Source organism: Trematosphaeria pertusa (assembly GCF_010094035.1).
Source record: "Trematosphaeria pertusa strain CBS 122368 unplaced genomic scaffold BU26scaffold_18, whole genome shotgun sequence".
Taxonomy (NCBI): domain Eukaryota; kingdom Fungi; phylum Ascomycota; class Dothideomycetes; order Pleosporales; family Trematosphaeriaceae; genus Trematosphaeria; species Trematosphaeria pertusa.
The window spans coordinates 701932-714260 of NW_022987229.1; the positions used below are offsets into that span (position 1 = coordinate 701932).

Here is a 12329-nt window from a genome sequence, read left to right on the forward strand (position 1 = left end):
AGAGGCGTAGCAGAGGAGTTCTGTGGCTGACGGATACGCTAGGTATAGCCGACAGGATTATACATACGGCATTGTTGAGATCTCCGCCGGAGGGATTCGGGGCGGCGAAATCGCATGTGCATGCATATCGACAAGATGTGCAGAAGGGAATGTGAGGCTGAGGTTCACGGAGTGTTTCGGAAGGTGGTGAGATTTTGGAACGTTTGAAATCGACGGTGCAGGTGCTGTTAATCAGCGGGGCAAAATGCTGTCTATGCAGAGCTGCCTGGCTGGTGGCCTCGCGGCAAGAGCTGAAGAAGTTGGCAATTCGTGAGACTGATTAGAAAGGACTTGCTTACGAATACCATCTTTCTTTCTTGCCATACAGCGGGTACTGCTCACAGAATGCAGTGTGACTGTGGCACTTCATGGGCTGGAAATACTTCCTGTTGGATGACTGATCAGTTCACAGCCTTGACTGTGCCGTACGCGTATCTCGTGTGACGATAGCTGGTCGCGCTGCCGGCTTCGCTCTCCGTGACGGTCGTGGATACGGCGGCGAGACCAGAAGCGCGAGATTTCACATATCGTACGATATGTCGAGTGCTTCATTGATAGCTGCCTGGGGCTGATAAAGCCGGCCTGGCGGCAAAGTTGTTCGCTGCTTTCGGTGATCTTTGCTTGCCGTCTCGAAGCAGTGTTTAACTCCGACCAGGACCGTTTACGCTATAATGTAACCAGGTACCTGCTTCGCGATCTGAAGCTCCAGAGCGCTGGAGGCGAGCCGAGTGAGACGGAAGCCGCTCTGCGGAGGGAAAGGTTTCACGAGGGTTGGAGGTGAGGTCACGGCGCTGTGCCACGCCTTAGGCCAGTCGAGGGCTAGCGGTGTGTGGCTGCGTGGCTGATGGTTGGCCAATGCAGCGCCGTATCGTCCCTCGATCCCTCCACGGCCGGCAGCTGCATTGTTTAGCCGGAAGTTGAGCTCTTCTTGGGATAATCTGTTTGGGCACGGAGGCGAGTGTGGCTTCCATGTGAAGCCCGAGAAGTCGCTGTTTGTGTGTGAGATCTGTCGCGGAGCGCTTGAGGTTTGGATATGTGGTGAGTTATTTTTGGCGACGGTCAAATCAGAGCAGCCGCACCACGCAGGAATGACAGGAGAGCGCTCTGGAACCCCCTGACGAGGAGAAACAGGTGCGTGAGCGAGAAATGCTCCTTTCTTTCCGCAGCCTTCTTATCTCCGACGTCTCGCAGCTGCGAACATCTCGTGTCCCCTCAACACCACGCCAAGCTGTGGCTGCTTATATCTGTGGCTATGCACCGTCCCTGCCCAATTCGGCCGCTCGTCTTTCCAAGTCGGTGAAATCGCCTCCAATTGATGCGAAATCCGGTTTGAAATCAATTAAGCGATGAGAGAGCGTTCGGTAGCATGTAGCGTAGCATGTAGAGAAACGGCCCCCAAGTTGCGGTATGCGGCCGTCCACCGCCTACGTACAGCTGTGGCTTTGGCGCGAGGCTGAGGATCGAGAGGATCCTTGGGGTGGGACTAAAACGGGAATCATGCAGGCCACACCGTCTTCTGCCCTGCGCATATCGAGGCGCCTGTGCAACTGCTGGAGTAAAGCTGATGACGGTGGTGGAGATTGGACTGGGAGACAGGACTGCTCGTTCTGCGAATCGTCAGCCATTGGGCACGCGGATACGGGCCGGCGCGAGCAGGAAGAAGGTTCCTCGCGCTTCGACAGAGAGGGCGCTGATGACAGAGGCTTGTGTCTGGCCATGGGCCGTGGGCGTGCTGCGATATGGTGGTTGGATCCTCACGTCGAGTCGCCCGGTTTCGGCCGGCGCTCCAGGCAACTACGCACGCGGGCAGGCATATTTGCGTCTGGACGGCAATCTATCGCAGGTCGCTGGACGCCGGACGGGTAGTCGCATGATTCTGTGATGAGGAGGGTGTTCCACGGGGGAGTTGGCGGACGTTGCGATGCCGCAAGATGCAGACCTCTGCGAACGGTGAGTCTTTGCTCGAGAGCGCAGGCCGATGCGGTGCGATCCCTAGCGCCCGCTGCATCTCGAGGCCCCACCAGCGAATGGACAGGCCCGAGCCCACCGTCTCATCCGCCAATACGGCCACTATCGTCGGGCATTGGGCGCTGATGAAGACTTTCCGTTTCGTGCCTGGCTCGAGGGACCTGTGGCTGGTGACAGGGGGATGACAGATGACTGCATCGCCTCCACATCGCCGGCCTCGCTCGTCCTCAGCTGCCTGCGCTGAAAGCAACATTCGACCCTCATCCTTTGGCATCGGCAGCCGCCGCATCACAAGACGGCCAGTTCTTCGCCGCATCGCGCGACATCGCTGCTGCCATGGCGGGCAGACGATGGCGGGCATCCCCCGGGGCAGCAGCAGCGTCGCGATAGCTGCCCAAGCCCGAGTCTGAGACAGTGTCATAGCGGCAGCGAGTGACCGGCCGGACACGAAACCCCCAACAATTCTCCAATAGCTGCGCGCCGGCTTCTATCCCTCTGCTCCTCAGGCACGCTCAGACGGCAGACCGGTCGCAGCAGGGGCGCGCAGGCCGGCCCGTGGCTGGGTCGCGGGCTCGTTGCGGCTGTGCAATTCACCGTCGCTGCGCTGCCCGTCCAAGACGAGATGGACCCCACGAAGGCCGGCTCCCCGTTCATGCATGCCCATCGTGCTCGTCTTGCGGCCTGGCTTCTCTTTTTCTTTCCGAGGCCCTGTTTCGCGCTCCTAGTCTCCTCACCGTGCAATTTCTCCCTGGCCACTCGCAGCGCCCCCCTTCAGGCTCCAATCCGCGCCGCACCATATAATACCAGCGACGCCCCGGTAGGGCTACTACTCTTGTTTTACACGGTGCATAACTACCTGCATCCTCCTCCTGCACGACATCTTTATTTGCTCGCATTCGCCTCTCTGCCTCTTTCTGCATTCGTCCTCGACGCCTCTTCTTACTCCTACCCTTCACTAGCCACACCTTGTCTCAGTTGGGCCGTCACCTGTGTCTTTAAATAGTCATCAACCCCCTACCTAAGTACATTCGCGTTTCCAAACCTCGAGACCACAGGAGATATCTACGTGACCGCCGGCTCTGTACTTCCTTACCGCCGACACCCGCAGAGGTACCTGAAGCTTTTTCCACCCTCGTCAACTCTTCCGGGACAATCTATTTCTACTATACATCGGGCTTCGGATCTTATTTCGGGATAAGCGCGCATCGCAACCGCAACACCAACCCAGGACCAACCCAGGGAATCCCAACCTCGCCTCTCAGGAGGTTGAGGACAGGAATTCTCACACCGAGTCGCGCAGCAAATCTCCACACCAACCGCCGCCATGTGCCGGGTCGAGGAGCGTGTCTACATTACGGCGGACGGCCGGCGCCAGACCTTTGAGGACACATACCACTGCGACAAGGCCCATCGCGGGAAGCTGTGCTCGAAGGTCAAGAGGAGGACGACTGAATACTTTAAACCGGCCCCGTCGCAAGTCTCCCGCGACGATGCATCTTCACCGGCTTCAAACAACCCGCCTACGCCAACCGGAACCTATTATGTGGAGCGCCGTGAGCCCTCAGGAGTCGCGCGCAGGCCCTCCACCCGAGATGGGCAACGGGTGACTGCACTCAAGCCCGAAATTATCATTGAATTCGGCGCTAAGAAGGACAAGAGCAAGAAGTATCCACATCCACATGTCTCGCTCTCCGCCAGCAAATCGTACAAGCGATCGTCACTCGGCACAGCTTCCATAGGTTCGAACGAAGTCGCCGTCGAATCTCCTGGATCAGACGCTTCATATCCCATCCGAACAGGCTTCCCAGAGGCGCCTGTTCCTCCGACCGACCCTTTTGGGCAAGCGCCCGGTTACACGACCAGGCCGGCAGTGCCCCAAAGCCACCACCGCCACACTTCATCAGCCTCATCCTACACGACCAGCCAGCCCCCTTCTCTCTATGCTACTTCGGAACCCGAGTCACCCTCAGGACGTCGCGCCCCTCGGTACCCTCCGACAATAGTGCACAACACTCTCCCCGGAGTCGCGCCTTCCTCGCCGACCGCATCACGTGGCTCCGCTCCTGCTCCATCCAGCCCGTATCGCACCACGATCCGGGCACCGCAAGGTTCATCGCACGACAATCTTGCCCCGGATGGTCTCACACCCCTTGAGTATACTGAATTCCATGACCGCTCAGCCTCTTCGCATGCCAGCTCTGGCCGGGCCGTGGCACCCGAAATCATCGACCGCGCCGTCGATCGCGAACGTCGACGGAAGCAGAAGGAAGACGACAAGAAGCGCCAGGAGGAAGCTGATCGCCGGTACGCTGAAGACCTTGCAAAGCAGGAGGAGGTCAAGCAAGTCCGCTTCGAGCTCGGGCGAGCCGAGGACAGGCAACGGCAGCGCGGAGAGCAAAAGCTTGCAGAGAGTGAGAAGCGCAGGGCCGAGGAAAGGGAAGAGGCAAGGCGGCGAAAAGCTAGGGAGCAAGAGGAGAAGGCTGCAAAGGAATCAAGAAGAGAAAAGACCAAGCCGCCACCAGCCTACAACAACAACAAGCCATCCGGTCGCCCGCGCAGGCATTCCATGACCCAGGCCGAAAAAGAAGAGCGTGATCGCCTGCTTGCGGAAACAGAGGCCCAGATGGAACGCGAGCGTATGGCCACCGAGGTGCGAGAGCGGGAGGAACGAGCTGCGCAACTGCGAGAGGAGCAACAAAAAAATGCGTACTGGGACCCGCGTGGTGGAGACCGCTTCCCTGTCGCCAACAACGGCCCCGGTATTGGCCGCCGCGGTTCGGTATCTCAGTCTCATGGCCGCCGAGGAAGTATTTCCGGAAATCCTCCTCCCCCCTCTATGCCTCTTGGCAGATCAAACAGCACCCGCCGGGGCTCCGTTGTCATTCAGCAAGTTCCGCCCATCAATACCACTTTCGCACAGCCGCAGTACAATACTCGCCCGCCGAGCTCACACGGCCCTCCTCCCCCGCTCTTCTCGCCTGGGTCGTACACCGACTCCACTCGTCCTCCTTCCGCGCGTCATCCGTCGTATCACCGGGATAACCCCTTCGCCGCGCCCCCGACTCGAGTGCCCCACAACACTCAGGACAACCCCTTCGCGCAGCCGCCATCCGTCCTGCACTCGCCACCCGCGACTACCGCTGATCCATGGGATGCTCGAAATTTGCGTGAGGCCCTTCCTGCGCGCACCAGCAGCCAACACCATACCATTCACCGCCCTGTAGACGACCGCTCCCATGGCCATACGGCCCATACCCGAGCCGCACAGCAGGCAACGCGCGCTATGGGCAAGGCTGTGGGCTACGAGAACGACTATGAGAGCTCCTCCGAGAACGAGGAAGATCGGCGAGCGGGCTATAGTGCCAGGCTCGGTCCGGGCAAGGGCGGCAAGAGGAGGGCGGGCAATTAAAGGGGTTTGTTCTCTTTCGCTAGCTGCCTGCACATTGCAGCTCCGTCTTCTCTTTCCTTTTCTTAAAACTTCTTCCTTTCCGTCTGCAGGGGAAATGAGATGGAACTCTGGGAAGAGTCATTCGGACTTTCTTTCTTTACTCCCCGTCATAGACCGTACATAGACCAGGCGTTTTGATCGTTTGTTCTTACGTCTAGTCAGTCTCTCGGTCTCGCATTCATGTTGTATGTATACGTACCGTCGTACCTTGACACACTCTTATACCCGATTACATTGTAGTGTCCTCGCGGGCAGTTTTCCTTTTCTTATACATATATACCCCCAAAACATCTTTCCTTCGTGTCATATACCCTTGCGTCATCACGTACTGTAGACCAGCGTTCTTTCTTACTTCACGGCTTGCTGGTGCAGAATTGAACAATCTTATCAGCTCCACCTTTTTGTTCCCCACGTCTTCGATGTGCCGTATGTGATATGCCTCCGAGAGTGTCTTCGAGTAGTCTTACCCTCGGCAATCGCGCCGTGCCGTAGAGCTCAAACGTCCTCCCCACCGACCGCATGCCGCCGACCGCCAGCTTTCTCTAGCATCCCACCCAGTCCAGCCTAGACTCTCCCAAAAATTCCTCCCTCGCTCCCTTCCTTTCTTCCTGAAGTGGTTCAGCCAGCCATGCTCGGTGTCACGCCGAGGTAAGTCTAAAATGCGGCACCAGCCACCCCCGGCCTCTCCGGCCTCTCCGGCATGCTGACCGTGAGCTCTTACTCTACGAACAGGAAGCTAGAAAGGGGATTCAGTGCCGCACCACACTGCGCTTCGAGACTTTCTGGAATACTACATTGTTCCTCTTGCACTGTACTGCATCTGGTGCTGCATCGGCATCGGGATCGGCGCGTGGGGGCAATATTTTATTTCATACGTGGATGGAGATTTGATTGAGCCGACTGCGACGTGCGATGATGAACGACCTAGCTAGCTCGCTAGGATCATTGGACCGCCTGAAAAGAAAAGGCTCGTGGGTGCGCAGGTGTGGACTGGGCAGCAGTGTGGTGGGGGAAGTATCACATACTTCCAAGTACGTATGATGAGCGCGACGCGATTGGGGGAGGTATGGATGATATCTTTCTCTTGTGGTGGAGGAGGGCTTTTTGATTCGAATCCTTTGGGCAAGTTTAGCGTCTACCGGGTCTGTTGGTTGCGATTTACGTACATTGGTTGATTGGAGGGTTGGTAGGCGGGTGTAGGACGGAGGAGACTAGGATGGAATAGGATGGAATGGAATGCCAGGATGTATGGATGTATGGAGGAGTGTAGTGTAGTGTAGCAGTATCCGCGCTGGGTACAGTTGGTCGCGATCGTATCTGTAGTCCGGGTATTACTGCTTCCGCTTATCGTGAGAGCGCGCTGACAGTCCTCTGTCTGCATCGGTGTTCGGCATAGCCGGACTTTGATTGAGGCTATATCGTCTTTATCAAGTTGTCGTGCATTGTTGTTTAGCTGTTAAGCGCATCGGGAAGGAGGACGGGAGGGAGGAGTTCAAAGGGCGTGTATATATCATTCCTAAAGAGGATCGGATGGCGGGCTCGAAGCCTTCAGAATCGGGGTGTGAGATCCTGAAATGGTACTTGGGATGACGAGCGCGGCGTTCGCGGGTCTACTGGTCATACGTTGTGGAGTAGGGCTGAGAGAAGGTATGTGGAAGAGGATTGGGCACTGGGTAGGATCTTAAAAGTGTTGCGGAACATGCCAGATGGCTTGTCTCTGGTGCAGTGGCAGCGTATCCTCATGCCAAACTGCAAGACTGCGCGCCCGCAGAATTCTAATGACTATATACTCATCTAGGCCCAGTGCATGAATGTCATCCATGAGCTGGGCAAATAGTTCAAGAGAACCCGTCGAATTTGAACGAAGAGAAGATGCGGTGACCGAAGAGGCTCAAGCTTTATCAGAAACAGTGGCTTCGCGCTAGACCACCTTTAGGCTACGCCACGTCCTCGCTCTTAGTTCTACCCAGCGAAAGTTTCGCTGGAAATTTTCGCACGACTTTGATTCCGTTAACTCGAGACTCGCTCCGCAACTATGAAGATCCCACCCTCACAGCATCAGTACCATACCCGTCAGCGAGAGGAAAATACACCGTTCCCGCTGCCTGATGAAGTACGTAGGGTCTCGGTGTACTTACTTTCTCAGCTCGGCTTCGGGAAACCACCTTAGAAGACTGTTCGCAGTTGGTGCTCGATCAAACATCCTTGCGCCTGATTCCCCTCTTTCTCAAGTTCAGAAACTTGCGGAGGCTTACCTTGTGCAGGTAGATTCGCCTTAGATCTACCGGTATTGTCCGATCCCGCTGCTCCTCCGTGACGCATCATGCAGGACTATCGAAGAAGAGGTAGATGCGGAATTGATTTGCGGAGGTCGCGTCAATTGATGAAGATCAATCCGGGATTGATACTGGGATGCTCTAGTTTCTGGTCTTTTGGTCAATAACCGTGTCACTCTGCTCGCTCCATGACTAGCGCTGTTCTTAACGCACCACCAGGCCAGGAGCTGCTCCTCGCTCAAGCCCCTTCTCGCTTTGCACCTCGAGATTTTGACGATTCGAATCTTCGGAAACGCAGCAGACCAGAACGCCGCGGCTGAGACTCCGGTAAGACGGTGATCGCGCATCTTCCATGTCGACTCCATACTCTCAGTTCGCAGCGCTCGCGACGCGCATAAACTATCCTCTTGCTCCTCAAATCTGCGCAGACGGGCGCCACACCACCTTCAACGGCAGTTTGCATAAACAGGCCTCCCGCCGCGTTTCGACGACCAAGTCAGAAGAAGAATAATGGGCGAAGGGTTATTCTTGAGCTGAGGCGTCCGGACCATCAGCGTGGTTATGGGAACCCATCGTATATGCGTACGGAAATTCCTCCAAGAGACACTCTCCGGGGTGATAGAGCTGAATTGCGACGTTGGGGATGGGGAGCCAGGGGCGAATTCGTCTATGTCATTTCCGAGGAGAGGGAGCTGCCCAAGAACTCCGTATGAGAACGAATACAGCCAGCGAGGACGATGAAGGGACTACATCAAATTGTGGACCGCGCGCGAGTCAGGCTTCGCGCAGCCGCTGAGCTGAAATTCCAGGTACCGCAACCCGTCAAGCTACCCATTGGAAACTGGATGATTCCTGCTCTATCTGGAGAGCAAACCTAATGGCGGAGAAAAGGGTACGTTGAGAAATCGCTGACGCTGTTTGAGCCGGCCTGGTCTACGCTTCTTTCGCTCGGGCATGATCCTGCGCCGTTCCTTCTCAGGGGCGGCAGTAATGTCAAAATAGGGGAAGATACCTCCAGTAGACCACACACGTATCGCCTGCTTCTTAAAGGGCGTCGTGGTCGTCCTAAGTTACAGGAATCGCAATATCGCGGAAATGACGTGGAGTTCCGATTCTGGTTTGGCTCCATCACCATTCGCGTGGGCATGTGACCGGCCAATGCTCCGCCAAGACCTCTAGCGGGCGCTAGTTACGCGAGCGTGAATGTTTTTACCTCACACCTCGACTTGGACCTTCCTCAACCACCACGCTCCTTTCCGCCTCCCGCGGGCCCCACCATCACAACGCCATCAGTTTCCATCGAATACGACACTTCATACAGCGAATACTATCAAAGCGCAGCCCCCCAGGAGCCCGATTCGGAATATAAAGGTGCATTCCGCGTGCAGGGCACGATGTCACCTGCCCCAATCACCCAGGACGCGGCTGCCTCACCGTCGCCGCCAAACCCCACACCACCACCTCTTAGTGAGCCGAATACCTCAATCATAACATGCATGGAAAGCTAAACTCCACTAAAGAGACTCCTGTCCCTCCGATCGACTTCGATGATATCTTTCACGCCAAGTTCATGGCGATCATTCAGGAATTCAAGGATAACCCGACCTCCGGCCAATTGACCCAAAAGGACCGAAAGACTTTCATCGACAATTCCTACTACGAGACCGACCGAATATTCTTTGGAGACCGCCACCTAAGCGACCAGGACATTAAGCTACGGGCCCTTACCAAGGTTTTCTACAAAGTTCTTGCCGAGGAGCCTTGGTCAGAAGAATGGATTCGCCCTCACGATGTGGAGCGCAAGTTATCCAGGTTCGAAATGCACAAGGACTCCGTGGAGCTTGCCGCGCAGCACCAGCTCTACACCCCCAGAGAAGCTATCGCTGCTGCACGCCGTCAAGCAGTCCGCTCAAAGCAAGCACCTCAGGATCGCAACAACCTTCGTGGGCCGTTTGACGATATCGAGATCATCTACATCCCGGGCACTGTCTCTTCTACGGCTACGAGCAGGATTGATCGAGGTACCATCTACCCTGTCTCGGTATCTTCTGTGGCGCACATCCTCATGACGCACATTTGCCGAGACATGACGCGCCCGTATGCCATGGCGCAGAAGTTCGTCGGCTGTACGGATACGGAGGAGCTTATGAAGATGCGCCAGTTTGCCTGCGACGTCTGCGACTTCGCTCCGCACCTCCTCGACAACGACAACATCAGCCTTCTAGTCATCCTGCTCATCCTGACGCGCTCGGAGATCTGCAGGCGATTCGAGAACAACGGTATCCGCATCGAAGGTTCCACGATCAGCCACCGCCGTGCAGAGTGCATGAAGCAGAAGATGGGTTGGAGAACAGCCGATGAGCGCAAGCCCTTCGATAACGTCGCGACCGAGCTTCAGACCCGCGTCAAGAACGCCTGCTTCCCCGCCCCTCGTCCAACGCGTTCGAATGCTCGGAAGCCGTCGCGCAAGTCTTCTACATCTGCCACGCCATCTACTCCTCCCATCGGCTTCTTCTCCGGCCCCGTCGGTCACATGAGTCGGAACCCTAGCGTCAGCTACCGTATCACAGGCCCTAATGGCAACGCCAACAGCAGCATCAATATCCCGGCTCCCCCGTCGCGCGCGTTTTCGTCAATGTCTTTCAAGAAACCCTCCAATCCAGATCCTCGGAAATCCAAAGGCGGTCCAGGAAGCAGCGCAGCAGAGCCGATGGATCTGTCTTGAGCGCACCGCTCTACGATTACGGTCACAATCTATTTTCATTTTCGTGATATTTATTGCATTACTTTCGGCGTATGGGTGCGGTTTCTCTTCCTGCATCTACTGGCAGCGACGGCGCATATACAACCGGCGTCTGGTCTTCGCCCTTGCTTTCGGCGCATTCAGGGTGCGAGTATACTGTGGGCGGCATCATTTCAGGGCTTCGGCCTTCTAGTTTACACTGTGCAGCATAAGAAAAGTATTAATAGGAGGCGGATTCAGTGTGCATCGACGTTGTTGCACGTATCTAGGTAGTAGTAGTCCAATCTATGTCTCCGCAGGCCTCTGTTGGTTTTCGTGAATGGCGCTGGCACGTGTGCGGGGTCTTCGCTTGTTTCACGCGCCGGCCGTGCACGGTGCCTTCCTTTCACCGCCTCCTGCCTTCGTGCATCTGGTGGCCCACCAGCCATCCCAATTTTGGACCTGTACCATCGCACTTCTAGTCGGGATTGGAGTTACCTCCGCGGCGCCATGCTGGTCTACATCTGACCATCCAGGGGCGTGAATGCATGCGCTCCCGCAGGGCAACCTGAAGGAAGTGCCCACAGTGTATTTGCCATCCTCGACACCGTATCGCAGCACGAAGTACTCAACATGAAAAATCATTGGCGTTATTTCGATGCCAATTGGAATGGGAAAATAACTCCTACAGCTAACCCCCCAGCTAAAGGTCGTCGAGCAACGTCTCTCGCCTTCTGCGAGCCTTCGCGATCGCGGAATGCGAGTTTCAGGGAGCAGGAACATCTAAATGTTCGCTATAGCATTGGACTTAAGGATGCTCTTGTCGACTGGTCACGTGCGCATACATTCACCGCATCCGGCTTTCCGAATCTGGGGCCTTGGGGGAGTCCGTACGTTGTCTGATGCTCCTGCACGTAGCTTGACTTGGGCTTTGCTCAGCCTGGAGGCCTCCAGAGCGCGAAAGCGAGTCCGACTTTTCTTTTTACTCTGGCTGGAGGTCTTGAAAGTGTCTGTTGTAAAATTAATTATTGGGGTTTGTCAAATCCTGTCTGCCAGCAGTTTTAGCGGCCGAACGCTCTATTCATGCCGCCGTGGCTACGTGGGTGTTCCTTCGTGCTCCCTCTTCAGCTTCGCAAATCTACACAGCTTCGTACCTGGTCCTCCAAACGTTCCTAGCAGAGCTCAGACTCAGGCATACGAAACGCGGCGATCCAGGGTGACTGGCCTTAAGGAAGTGTTGCGCCGCAGTCGTCAGCGATCACGGCATACATCTATGACTAGTACGTACCCGAGAGCTCATCCGATCTAATGTTTACCCCCAGAGGCCTTCAACCTATTGCATTGTATAGGGTAGTTGCTAATGTGCAGTCCACGTCATTAAGTTCTTCCTCGTTGGATACACCCGCCGTGCTACGTCTCCAAATCTATTCACACGTCGCTACGCCCTGGTATCACCGCCGTCTTATTTCGGAGAGCTCTACTTCGCCAGCAAGTCTACCCATCGAAAAATGAACGCTGAATACGTCAAGAAACACTCTGGATGCTGAGATCGACTTCGATCCCCGAGTGTACGGATTTTGCGACAGCACATATGGGGGGATTCCAGTCCTTGAATGCCCTGTGCTGCGCTATTGCGGTGGGGATATTGATGTCGATACGGAGATTGGGGCTGATGAGATAAAGAATGCTAAATCGATCAGATGGCGGAGTATACATAGCGGAACGAGTTGGCAGCGCTGAATTGGTGGCTGGAGACGTTGGAGAAGAAGATTTACCGTCTGTTCGACCGTTTGCTTCAGCTCTAAGACGGTGAATTCACTGACGACTCTTGGGCTCAGCTTTACACACATGAATCGGCACCTCCATAGCCGGGCCT

At 55.9% G+C, this 12329-nt stretch overlaps 5 protein-coding genes across 5 annotated transcripts; 4 read left to right on the forward strand and 1 right to left on the reverse strand.

Moving 5' to 3' along the window:
• Positions 1-1656: 1656 nt before the first annotated feature.
• Positions 1657-2428, reverse strand: BU26DRAFT_510300 (uncharacterized protein; the record flags this gene model as incomplete). The annotated part of the gene is made up of 2 exons (XM_033827218.1): positions 1657-1833; positions 1979-2428. 2 exons carry the CDS (start codon positions 2426-2428, stop codon positions 1657-1659), a joined length of 627 nt encoding a protein of 208 aa, XP_033678114.1.
• Positions 2429-2529: 101 nt separating this feature from the next.
• BU26DRAFT_126549 (uncharacterized protein) lies at positions 2530-3171 on the forward strand. The gene has a single exon (XM_033819583.1). It carries the CDS (start codon positions 2630-2632, stop codon positions 3008-3010), a length of 381 nt encoding a protein of 126 aa, XP_033678115.1. The 5' UTR covers positions 2530-2629; the 3' UTR covers positions 3011-3171.
• Positions 3130-5852, forward strand: BU26DRAFT_126576 (uncharacterized protein). The gene has a single exon (XM_033819584.1). It carries the CDS (start codon positions 3332-3334, stop codon positions 5414-5416), a length of 2085 nt encoding a protein of 694 aa, XP_033678116.1. The 5' UTR covers positions 3130-3331; the 3' UTR covers positions 5417-5852.
• Positions 5853-8967: 3115 nt separating this feature from the next.
• BU26DRAFT_494037 (uncharacterized protein) lies at positions 8968-10744 on the forward strand. Its single transcript, XM_033826171.1, has 2 exons — positions 8968-9198; positions 9252-10744. The coding sequence occupies exons 1-2, from the start codon at positions 9126-9128 to the stop codon at positions 10454-10456; spliced, it is 1278 nt and encodes a 425-aa protein (XP_033678117.1). The 5' UTR covers positions 8968-9125; the 3' UTR covers positions 10457-10744.
• A 342-nt stretch (positions 10745-11086) lies between these two features.
• On the forward strand, positions 11087-11965 carry BU26DRAFT_510303 (uncharacterized protein; the record flags this gene model as incomplete). The annotated part of the gene is made up of 3 exons (XM_033827219.1): positions 11087-11343; positions 11519-11733; positions 11808-11965. The coding sequence occupies 3 exons, from the start codon at positions 11087-11089 to the stop codon at positions 11963-11965; spliced, it is 630 nt and encodes a 209-aa protein (XP_033678118.1).
• Positions 11966-12329: the final 364 nt, after the last annotated feature.

Excerpts from the sequence above, each read along its gene's own strand:
- BU26DRAFT_126576 (XM_033819584.1), top strand. The coding sequence starts at position 3,332 with ATGTGCCGGGTCGAGGAGCGTGTCTACATTACGGCGGACGGCCGGCGC.
- BU26DRAFT_126549 (XM_033819583.1), top strand. The coding sequence starts at position 2,630 with ATGGACCCCACGAAGGCCGGCTCCCCGTTCATGCATGCCCATCGTGCT.
- BU26DRAFT_494037 (XM_033826171.1), top strand. The coding sequence starts at position 9,126 with ATGTCACCTGCCCCAATCACCCAGGACGCGGCTGCCTCACCGTCGCCG. Across the intron at positions 9,199-9,251 it reads CCCCACACCACCACCTCTTA|AGACTCCTGTCCCTCCGATC; the intron begins GTGAGCCGAATA and ends ACTCCACTAAAG.